Source organism: Pinus tabuliformis, chromosome 9 (genome assembly GCF_031772625.1).
Source record: "Pinus tabuliformis cultivar Carrire ecotype Pingquan chromosome 9, CPIR1, whole genome shotgun sequence".
NCBI lineage: Eukaryota > Viridiplantae > Streptophyta > Pinopsida > Pinales > Pinaceae > Pinus > Pinus tabuliformis.
In genome coordinates, this window is record NC_142307.1 from 1,549,633,241 (window position 1) to 1,549,645,975 (window position 12,735).

Genomic DNA, 12,735 nt, shown 5'->3' on the forward strand with positions numbered 1-12,735 from the left:
CCTTTCAATCTTGGAAAACTAAAATAGGCGTGGTGTCCATTTTTCCTTTCAATACATCCAAGCTTTTCTGACAGTCCTCGTTCCAACAGAACATGACATCCTTTTTCAACAACTTCTCCATAGGCGCGATGATCTAGGCATAGCCTTTGATAAACTTTTTGTAATACCCAGTATATCCTAGGGTTGTGAGTAGCTGTTTCACACTCCTCGGCGTCTCCGAGTTAAGTATCACTACGATCTTCGCGGGATCTACCATCAGTCCCTGTCTACAAACCACATGACCCAGCAGAGTCCCAAAAGGAACACAAAACAGGCATTTCTTTAGATTGAGCACAATCTGGTACCTTTGACAAGTATCTAGCATCAAGTGCAAACTTGCCACATGGCATTTTACCAACCCAAACACAGTCCAGTCATCAAAGTACACCTCCAGAAACTTATGAATGAATTCTTTGAATGCAGCAATGACTACGCACGAAAAAATCGCAGGCGCATTCTTCAATCCGAAAGGCATTACAGTGTACTAAAAACATCCCCATTTAGTCGCGAAGGTCGTCTTGCTTCTATCTTCAGGCACGATTTTGATCTAATGGTACCCAGAGAACCCACCCGTGAAGGAGTACGCTTCCTGGCCACCTACATTATCCAATACCTCATCAGAGAACAAAGTCCGGAAAGGATTATGTACTCAAGCATCATTCAACTTCCTAAGATCTACACATCCTTATTTTATCCTTCTGCTTCTTTTCCTGTACCATCATTGGGCTCACCCAATCGGAATCTTCTACGGGCTCAATGATGCCTGTCACGAGCATCTTGTCTAGCTCTAAGCGGAACTTCTCCTTATACTTCGGATTGAGACGGTAAGGTCTTTGTTTAACCGGCTTCACATCGGGTTTTAACATGATCTTCATAATGCCCAAGTCTCCTATTATCCCCTTTAGCTCCGTGAACTTGGTAGGGAACAAATCTTGGTATTCGCGGAGCAATTCGGCGACCTTATCTACTGTCGCGTCATCCCAGTAATCTCCAATCTTCGCGAATTTGGGCTCCGCCTCCGTACCAATATTTACCTGTTTCGTTTTTAGTGGCGCGGTTATATCAGGATTCTCAATCTGCGGTCCCTCGACCTCACGGTGACCCTCGGTTTCAGGGATATTAATCTTTCGTGGATCCTCGTCTTCTTCTTCAGTAGTCACATTATAGCATTCCAGCGCGTGGCTTAGTTGAGTAGTCCAATCGAGTTGAATCAGATCCAAAGGATCTTGCAGTATCCTAAAGATTGCTGCTTTAACTTCTTGTAGCGCTTCGTCAATACAGTCAAACCCGTCTTCGAAGCTAAACGTCATTATGAATCCTTCACGCAAAATATCCGATTCACCTGTACCATGGCGGAGCTTTGTTTCCAAGTACTAGTTCATCGAGATGACATCCAAGGTGTGACAGAAAAGGGGCACCCATTCAGGTTGGGGCTTCGCTCCATAAGCCTTAGCCCATTTGGCCAAGTGTGCACGCGGATCATCCTTCCCGGCATATTTGCGTGTCATTCGTACCTTCGGCTTTCCAAAGCATGTTCGCAACATCCTCCTACACTCGCGCCAATCATCAAAACTACCCTTGTGTGTACCTCACCATCTTGCTGGCGTAGCGCACAGTGCCTAGTCCAAAGCCTAGAAGCATTGCTTCTCTAGTACTTCTCTCTCAAATGCATCCAAAAATACATCTACATCATTCAAGCCATCATAAGTGGGCAGATTTCTTACCACTGAAGATGCAAAGCGCAGCGACCGAGTCATCATGTTACAACTCAGCATGGTCACATCATGTAGCCAATTCTTCCAGCGCTCTAATTCTTCATTAGAGTCTGAGGTGCAGGAACTCTCGCGATCCCATGTAATTCGTCCATCCGCTGTCGGATTCACCCAATCTTGGTCTCGCGCTGTTATCTTATATATGCAGTCCAAATCGTCATCACTTTCGTGGTCACGGGCTGGTTCAGTATAGCGAGATCCTTCAGCAGGATCTAGGGGTACTATTACGCGAAGCGATTTCTTTTCAAATATTATCTTCGCTTCTTTAGGTTGATTACCCTGTTCATGTTAGTAGCCCAATCAATGCCAAGGAGCGCAGGGTAGGGGTTGTTGTCATCCACAAATTCTATTACTTCAAAGTCAAACAACACGCTCGCGCCTTCAATATCTACAGTTACTCCTTGCAGCCGTCCCATGGGGATGATTTTCTGTTGATTTGCCATCCTTAACTGAATCAGAGACCACTGCAGCGCGGGTCTCCCCATCCGCTCCCAAGTCTGCTTTGGTAAAACGTTCGCGTCTGACCCCAGATCCAGAATAACCTGATCCATTTCATATTCTCCTATCTGCGCGGTCAGTCTCATCTCTCGTCATGTCCTTGCTTTATGCTTACCAATCTTCCGTACAACACGCGGTTCACCCGAAGTGTTTCCGGCACATCTATTTATAAGCTCCTGTAACCCCTTCACAGCCTTGCTATCGCGCAGCAGCTTCATGCAGGTCTCTAGAAAGGTCGTAAGCATAGAAGGGTCCATTTCCTGATCAGGCTTATCCCTGCTCCCTGAGGTAGAGGCCTCAGTGAAGCTCTTCTTTGCTTCCATGAACGTTTCACGTGCGCGCTCCAAATCAAATTCAGCCTCCTTCGCCGGAGCTTTGTGAACCCATGTGTTGTCTTCGAGTTGTTTCCCCTTATCATTGCCTGTTGCAATTTTGCTTTGGAGCACTATATTCACATTCAGATCCTCCTCGTGAGGCCCGGACCTCATCATCTGCAAGTTTTGAGTCGGCTAAAGTGGTAGCACCCCTTTGTCGCGTATCCTCGCTATCAGCGTACAACAGTCCTCTGTCTCATGATCAAACTGAGGACAATATTTGCACGACGGATGCATTGGGTTAGTGCATTCACGGGCATAGTGTCCTGATCCTCCACAATTGTAACAGATCAGCTGTCCTCAACCTTTGCCAGGTCCTCCTCCGCCTCGGCCTCATCCGCGCCCCTGAAAGCCTAGGCGCATCATCCCAACGCTTTGGTCAGGAGGTCGCGTTTCTTCCTGAACTCTATAGGCGGGTATCCTCTCCATCATTAATTCGTAACTTTGGGAGTTGCGCTCATCATGCCCTACCAACCTGCAGAAGTTGCAGAACAGTTGTTGTGGTGTTTGTACAAACTTCTGCAGCAAATGGCAATTATCAGTTGTATAATTCCCTGCTACCCCACATATAGCGCACCACAACGCAGGCCTCACGCTTAGTCCTGCTTGGGCTTCCGGCCTCAAAGGCATCGGTCCTCCTCCTGCAATATAGTTCGCAAAGACCGGGCAGTGGTCTTTGTCATGCCCCTGACCTTTACATTTCAAGCACCATATTTCTTCGCGCGCCTCCGGTCGAACTATTTTGTCCTGCTTCAAACTTTGCATTTCAAGGCAAAGATTTTGCAACTACGCATGGATCTGCTGAACCCCCAAATTCGGATCTTGCATCGGCGTTTCATGCAGTCTTATGGCAATCTCCAAGGCCTCTGCCTGAGTCGTAATCTTCTATTGTGACAGTGCAACCCTCTGGGGAGGCAGGAGCGAAGCCACGAACCATTCACGGTGTTGTCCATCTGTTAACTTCATATTAGCTTCGCGGATTTTACTCTTCAATCTCTGATCCAATTCTCAAGGTGTCTCACTTGGTTTCATCACGATTTCCTTAAACCCCACAATCGACTGTGCCTCGGATTTAGGCCTACTGAGTTCTTTATTCAGCGCGGTCTAGATCTCTGCCAACCCAGCGTTGGGGTTATCATTAGAGTATTTGATGTACCAAGTTAGCGCGCGATCCTGCAAAGCACTAACCAATGTTGCCTTCTTCATGTGATCATCTGTGACGCCCTGAGCTTCCCATACAACGTTCACAACGAACCAAAACTGGTCCGGGTCCTCATTTCCCAGGCCCCTAAACAAAGGCAGCTTTACTGAACTCGCCATGTTGAACTGCGGTGAAGGTGGTGGTGGTGTGGGCGAAATCCCAGGTGGTGGTGGTGAAGTTGGAGATGGTGGAGGTGGAGGTGGTCGTCGTGGGAATCCCTGTCTTATTAACTGAACTACACTTCGCGAAGAAGCCTGTGCTACTCCCTCTTCATCACCCAATGGCGGTGAAATCAGTGGGCTATATTCAGGACCCTCCCTTCGTTTCTGTAATTATTTCCACTTCGAGTAGCTCCAAACATCAAGGTAGCTGCACAACCCATTTTTCGCACAATAACATCTTAATCCAGGTATTTAAAGACTTCAAGTACCTACCACATGGACCTTTGAAAAAGCGTCGCTCCACCTCACTATAACTGAGGTATCGACCGCAAATTCAGTCACGAATCCTCTCCTATGATGCGATCGAGCCAATGGTTGACAGCGCAAGCAATCTTATCCTCAGAGGCTTCCAGTCTCTGTACTAACTCCGGGTTCCAGACAATAGGACCGTCAAGTCTCCACCTTCCTTAGCTATCCGCTAGCTTCGTGATCCACTCGTATAACTCAACTGGAAAGGAACAGAAAAAGATCTCGTGGATTTCCGTATATAGGTACCTGTCCAGCCATTGTTCCTTTGTTAGCCGTGGATTTTTGTTTCCCTGCGCCGCGAATTTGTGGATCTTCCTATCCAACCAGTCTTCAACCTCTTTCTTAATTGGATTCCAGTGATACGACATCACACGTCTCTTATGCAGATTTCGGTCCCGGCAACGGAACCATTTGTTGGCTTTGTGGGGCCTAACCCAGGTTCAACGTTAGTTAGCCAAACAAATCCCTATACTACTGGCCCTTTTAGCATCAGCCCGCAGAGCGCGGACTGAAGTCTCACCCGAAGCAGTATGGGGGGATGCTGGAACCAAGTTTCTGCACCTTGAGATGGTCATGATGTCGGTTTATACCCTTTGTTCCTACTTTCACGCAGGTCACTAAGCTTTAGGGCTCTGTCAGTCTACCCTTTATTCCGCCCTTCAGTACCTTCGCGAAGGTGTACGATCGACCTTCACGCAGCCTTAATCCGCGATCCAGGTACTTTCGCGCTGCTATGACAACGTATTATATAGGTTTCCAAGTTATCTTAAGTGTTTTACTTATCTTACTAATCAACCACAGTTAGCGCTGCGTAAACGGATGTTCTTACTTGCGTTCAATTAACCAATATAGTCACATACATTCGCACGTTACATGAACATTGTAAATTAAACCCAAAATACAATATAACCAGATACATTAACAAGAAATAAATACACGGAATTTGCAGAATACTTCTCTTTATTGATATCTTCAGATTAATACAGACTCTATCCACCCTGCGCACACAACTGCAAAGGTCCGCCCACTCAACTGCGGACTTCCACCCTAGGCCTCTGCGCACTCAGCTGCAGAGCCTCTACCTACATTAAGACTTGATAACACTTAGACTCCTCTACCAAGACTCTTCACTTCATTCTTCGCTTCTTCGCTAAAGACTACCTAGAGCTTACTTAGCTCCTTTTTATACAATCCCATGGTCAGCGGACCATGGGTGGATCTTTACAGCCAACTTTACATTTTATAAAATAAGGGCCGACAACCCTTTATGACTCCTAACACCTTCGCACTCTGCGGCCACAAAATGCGGAGACTTTACCATTTTATTACAAAATTGTCCCAAAACATGGGCTTTTAGCCCCAAAACTGTCCTTGGGGTAACCCATTCCCAACACTGCCAACAAAAACCCAGCTGCAAAATTAAAAATAGTTTTGCTGCCATAAAAGAAAACAAATTCACCGTTGCAAACCCTAGCGATCTCAAATCTCTCTTTTAGAGTTTTCTAGAGCCCTGATACCATGTTAAATCTCCTTATACCAAACCAGATCTATTTTCTCACAATAATTATTTATTGCTAGAAATTTATTTTATTATCCAAATAAATTTTGAAGTGTTAAGATAAAATCACTGGAATTTTAACTTCCAAAAATATGCAGCAGAAATAAAAACAGAGAGAGATCAATCACACATTACAACAAATAAACACCCACAACAATTCTCCTCCATTAATTCATCTCAAGAAAATTAGGGTTTCGACCCACAGAGAAATTACAAGGAAATATGCATTGGGTAGAACCTATAACTCGACCCCATTGGATGAATTCAACACTAGGAATTTCGGCCCACTGGAAATTAGCCTCTGAAGAAATTCGGCCTGGGGAATTCGACCCACCTCTTCACCGGCAACTGGCCATGCGCCTTTCCCTTTAACAGCCTATGCGCCTCAAGAAATTCAACTTTGGAAAATCAGCCTCTCTAGCAAATCAACCTCCTCACTTCAGCAATTTAGCCCTACAATCTCCAACAATTCGACTTCCCGAAAATGCTCTCAAATCCACCTACATTCTTCCTCCTCTGCACTATAGTCTAGTTGAGCCTCTCAATATAGAGAAAATCGCTTTTTCGACCTGTGTTGTGTCTTCACCTCTCCCTTAGGCTTTAATTTATAATCTTCATCAAACCCAAGTCCCTAACCCTAATCCTCCTTCTCGAAGATCTAAGAGATCAATGGTTGAGATCATTTTTAAGTTACATAAATAATTTTATTATTTATTCTTGGAAATTGACATAACAGTCCACAATAATTAATTGACATTAAGTATTGTACTTTTCCTAAGTTCGACTTAGGAAAGAAGATATAAATCACTTACTCCATCAAGCAAGCACCTAAATAGGCAATGAATCATCTTCTACATGCTAAGACACCAAGCCTCTACAGAAGGCCTTCTGAAGCTACCACGTGCTTCAACAAGAACACTATCTCAGAAGACAGTTACTGAAGCAAATGAGCCAAGCCAAGGTAAAGGCCAGAGCCAAAACTCTGATTGAGAACCTTTGTGAATCAATTTGCCAAGAAACAAATCCATGAACCAGCCCAGTGGAGTGCCAGACATGTAAACAAGGATAGTTATTTGCACAATTCTCTAGCGGATTTGGACTGAAAGATCATCATTTCTGAGAACCTAGAAAATATCTGGTCTGAAAAACCGGAAAATTCCCAAGGCCATCTGAATCAATGCCAAATCTGGTCAGGGAACTCCGTGAGGAATATATACAGAAGAGAAGACAGATTAGTGATCATTGTAATCAGCAGATTTCTTAATACACCTGAAGTTTCTTCCCCGTGAGAATTATCCAGTCAAAAATGTTCTGTATACTACGTATCTGTGTGAATTTGTGTCTGTGTGTTGCCACTCTTCCATAAAAAACATGTGCACTAAAGCTTTAATTTTTTAAGCTGAAATCCATTTTGAGGGCCTTTGGGCAATTTTGACTGCCCACTGGATATGGACACTCTCAATAATCTAGAGAAGCTAAAATTATACTTATGCAGGGTCATAAAACCAGAATTCCTTTATGATGGCTATCATCAGAATCCTACTAAAAATAGTCATCTACATTTGATGTTTTCTTAAATTGATTTCCAAAATGGAAATTTAAAACTAGGAAGTTCCTTATGGTGTTTCTTTTCAGTAGTTAATAATCTGAGATATTGTTCTTTCCTCTAAAATTTATGTATTATGTTGATGCTATTTTATTTAAGTTTAGGTTCATGTCACACAATGTCAGAGATACACTACAAAATTATTGAAATTGTATGCTAAAGACCTGAATTAAATTGCATATTGCCTAAAAAATGCTTGCCATTAAATATGTAATTTCCCTCAGCAAAACATCAAGTATTGAAAAATGAGGCCAAAAATCAAAACAGTAACAAAACGCAGAAAATAGCTGAATAGTATACTTGACCCTGGTGTCTTGAAGAAGAAACCAATGATTGGACAACAAAGTTGCCAGATTCATGAGTTGCAATTTCAAGCAAGGAATGCCGAAAATAGCGATTCAAGATTTCCATGTAAAGCGAATCCGGTGCCACCTCCAGAATAACCTGCCAAATCAATCCTTGACAGATTAGTTCATACTTAACATTTAACTTTCCAGTAGGTAATCTGCAACTTTATATTGACAGAAAATATGCTTAGCAACATAGATTGTGAAATTTATGGTACAGTGATCTTCAACAAAGTGTAAACAAGCCCTGCAATAATGTGATCATGAACAGTTAACATAAGAGATTAAGTCTAACTAAACATGACTTTGTGTGCCTACAGGCTGCAAGCATGCAAGTGATCTAAACTTTTAGCGCTTCCACCATCAAAAGAGACCACATAGCACTTATGAGGCTCAGAGGAAAAAAAAGAAAAGGATTGTAAGGGTAAGGGAGTAAAAGAACAATTATGTTGAATCAAAATCCACAGAGTAAGGACATATTAACCAATGCACTCTCACATGTGAACTTAATAACTTCATTCGACAGACTTTAGTATATTTCAAGCTAGTTTTATACAATTTTTGCAAAGGAAAAAGAAAAGAATGATCCTACACAATTTGAAACTCCTTCGAAAGATCTTGCTTATTTATTTGTACACCATAGGAGGTCAACAATCAAAACTTATCCATGTAAATGACAACCAAGAATCTCAAATTCAATTGAATCATAATTATTTGCATTTTCTCTATGACACAGGTTATGCAGCAGGTTATTTGGGTGACTATAATATTTCAACTTGGTTGCAATGGCTGCCTTGGTAAGTTTCAGCTGATAGAAACACCCCACTGCTGTGCTTTCACCGGATGGCTGACTTCTCAAGTTGATATGGCTGAATGGCCCACTGATAACCTCCCACCATGGAAGTCTCAAGGCACTCTCGAACATATTCTTGCAATTATTGCAATAGCCTGTGCTGAGGCTTTTAAAAGAAAACAAGAGCGTATAGAGAAACCAAGAAATAACTCATAAGTAATCCGTTCTTTGTATTCAGTGTAATTAATAAGAGAATGAAGACTTTCTTATATAGGTTACAATGGTACTAAGTCAATCCACTTTATGAATGTGGGATTGATCAATAAGACATAAAGGAAAAAATATAACATAAATTTAAATGCCTAAGTTTATTCAATAATTGACCATTATTACATAATTTAATACTCTCCCTTGATGGTTGCCCACGGGGCTTTGGATTGACGGTGAATGGGTGCACTGTTAAGGCACTCCTTGCGATAGGTCACTGGTTCAATTCCCCGTGGGTACTTAGTTTAGTCTTAACCTAGAAAAAAAAAAAAAAAAATACTCTCCCTTGATGGTCAATTTACTAACTACACCAAGCTTATCCCAGAATTTTACATATTTTTCAGGACCCAAAGTCTTGGGAAGAATGTCTGCAGTTTGATCTTCTGTGGGACAGTACTGCAGCTCAATAGATCCATCTTCAACAAGTTGTCTGATGAAATGGCAGTGTATATCAATAAGTTTGGATCGCTCGTGGAAGAGTGGATTTTTGGCAAGTTTCATCACCCCTTGATTGTCACAAAAGAGGGGTGTGGGCTCTGTTTGCTGCATATGCATATCTGATAGCATCCTTCTAAGTTCTGAGCCTTTCACTGCTCCTCGATATTCTGCTTCTGTTGAGGAAAGGGCTACCACATGCCGCTTCTTGCTGATCCATGTGACGGCACCTGTGCCAAGGCTGAACACATATCCAGAAGTGGATTTTCTGTCATCAACAGAACCTGCCTAATTTGAATCTGTATATCCACACAACCTAGGTTCTTTGCTTCTGTTATACAGACTGCCAAAGTCAAGTGTCCCTTTCACATATCTCAGTACCCGCTTTGCTGCAGTCCAGTGCTCTACATTTGGCACTGTCATGAATCTGGAAATGTAGCTCACAGCAAAACATAAGTCAGGTCTAGTGGCTGTAAGATATATCAAGCTCCCCACTAGTTGCTTGTATATGGACTCATTAACTGCCTTAGAGTCCGTCTGGGCTGAAAGTATCAGTCCTTTCTCCATAGGTGTATACAAGCTTTTGCAATCTGTCATTCTGAACCTATCCAACAAACCCCTGGCATATTTTGATTGTAAGATGAAAATGCTGCTACCTGTTTGCCAGACTTCTACACCTAGACAGTAGTGTAGGAGGCCTAGATCAGTCATGTCAAAAGCTTTGCTTATATTATTTTTTATCTGTTCTATAGCCTTTTCCTCACTACCTGTGACAATGATATCATCTACATATATAACCAGAAGGATGATATCATTACCAACTCTTTTGACATACATGTTGGAATTGGAAGGACCCCGCTAGAACCCCTGTTCATCCAAATATCTGTCAATTTTTATGTACCACACCCGAGGTGCCTGCTTCAAGCCATATAGAGCCTTCTTTAGTCGACAGACCAAGTGCTCCTTTCCTGAAACCTGAAACCCCTGTGGTCGCTGCATGTAAACTTCTTCCTGCAAATCGCAATTGAGGAAAGCACTCTTTACATCCATTTGATGGACCTTCCAGCCAAGCTGTGCTTCCATGGCTAGAACAAGACGAACGGTGCTCATCTTTGCTGTGGGAGCAAAGGTCTCCTCATAATCGATGCCTTATCGCTGAGAGAATCCTTTTGCAACCAATCATGCTTTATGTTTGTCAAGTGTACCATCTGCTTTATACTTGACCTTGTAGACCCATTTGCAGCCAATGGATTTCTTCCCTGGTGGAAGAGATGTGAAATCCCAAGTTTGGTTTTCATTCATGTTCAAATGCCATGGCTTTCTCCCATTCAGGTCTTCCTTTTGCCTCCTCAATGTGTGGTGGCTCAAAGATTTCCTGTAGATTGGCCATAAGAGCAAAGTTAACCATAGATGGTTGTTGTATGCTCTTTCCTCTAGATGATCGTGTTGAAATTTCTAAGTCTGGCACATTAGAAATCTCTACTGCATTATTTGGTTTATTATCTCCTGCTTGTTATTTCCATAAACAAGTTATTTATAAATATAAATACTGAAATAAACACAAATGCAGCCTTATCACATATACAAATCAGCAACTAAAATAACTGAGACAATCACACAAGGGACACCGTTATTTTTGGACAAACGTCCCCAGAAAAACCCAATGCAGGAAAACCGATGCAGCAGATATGAGGATTTTATTATTATGCAGTTTTTGAATACAACTAGGGTGCTAGAAATGGCTCACCCTTCAGAGATTTTCCTTGGCAAAACTAACTCTCCTCAGAGACAAATATTTCCGCTGATTAGCAACCGGATGATTGATCCCACAGCAACTTCGACAGTTCCTTAACTGGACAGCGAAAGCTGCTCCAAGCTTCTCTCTGGAACTGCGTCACCATTTTTTGCTCTACATCTGCCTCTCAGCTCCCAGTCTGCCCCACAAAATCCCTCAGCGCTGCCTCTTCAGCCCAGCGTCAACTCTGCTAACCTCTGCGTCAGCCGCTTGGCCCTCTGCGTCACCTGTGCTGGTCTCCTCAGCCTCTGCGTCAGTCCTGGCTGCCCCTACGTCAACCTTCCAAGGCTCTACGCTATCTCTCCGGCACTTTCTCTGGCTCTCTGATATGTATTCTCGGCCTTCTATCGAACTGCCCCTCACTACAACAAATCACTAACTCGATTTCTAAGCAAACCCTGCCCCAGAAAATCGAATTCTTGATCAACTTGGTGCATCTCCAACTGACCCTCAAGCCTCTTATACTTTTCCTGTTGACAATTCAACGGTCGAGATTAAGTCCCTAATCAACTGCTAAGATTAGATTTGGCTTAATCCTCGTTATTTAGGACATTCTCACCCATATTATATTAATACACATTAATATTTTAATTTCCCTAAGTTTAGACTTAGGAACCCCATTAAAAATATTACTTATTTTAATATCTCTTCATCCGGGTGGAATTTCCCCAAACGATTTCTGCATCTTGGAGATCTCATGTGTCGTAGCCTCTCCACCAATTTTCATGGCTAGAGCACATCCGATGCTACCACAAATCAACACTCCCTCTTAGCGAGGAATGTATGCTAGTAATGCTCCACCATTGAAACATCACACTGATCCTCTGCACCGATAACTGTGCTAATGCTTGGCCTACTGCCTCACATCTTCTGCATTACTGCTCCCTGTACTGCTGCCCATGACACTGCCAATGCTACATCTGTACTGCAGCTCCCTCTCAATATGTTGCCCATGTTGCCCCTAGCACTGCCACTGCTAACTGTTGCACTGCAACTCAATTACCGCGAAGTGAGTAACTAACTTCTCAAATACTGACATCTCAGTTAGTCTGGAAGCCTCGTGATGCTGAAGCTGCCTCTGCTGCTCTCCTGTGCTCCCTCTGCTGCCACTAAATTGTTGCATATACCTCTGTGCCTATCGCACTGCTGCAGACTCTACTACACTGCCTCAGATTTCTGCACCCAAGCATTGCTTTGCTGCTCCACTACACTTTGCTCCACCCAACATATGTCATCATGCTACTGTCGTTAAGGGCTCCCATAGCCGAATGTGATCCAAGAGTTTGGGCACCTCAAGGGTCCTGCCCCTAGTATGTAGCCCTCCTAACTACAACTCGATATCACCCCACCTCTTCTCTAAAGGAGCATGAACACTCATGGCACAATCGTCATCAGTATCGACCTCTTTCTCCGCCTTAGCTGGAGTTGCCTTTGAATCGGAAGCCTCTCCTTTGTTTTTCTTCCTGGGACACAGGGATGCATAATGTCCCAGCTCCCCACAATGGAAGCACTTAACCTTGGAGATGTCCTTCTTCTTCCTCTTCCCTTGTTGTCCCGCAGATGCTAGAGCCGCATCCTCC

The 12,735-nt window shown here is 43.2% G+C and overlaps 1 protein-coding gene across 1 annotated transcript in view; it reads right to left on the minus strand.

Annotated features, from left to right (window-relative positions):
* Positions 1-12,735, minus strand: part of LOC149154508 (pumilio homolog 23-like) — a 261,613-nt gene that overhangs the window by 175,899 nt on the left and 72,979 nt on the right. Inside the window, exon 5 of the mRNA XM_089439529.1 lies at positions 7,819-7,962. Within this exon, the coding sequence (XP_089295655.1) occupies positions 7,819-7,962 (144 nt within the window). The remainder of the gene's footprint in view (positions 1-7,818; positions 7,963-12,735) is intronic.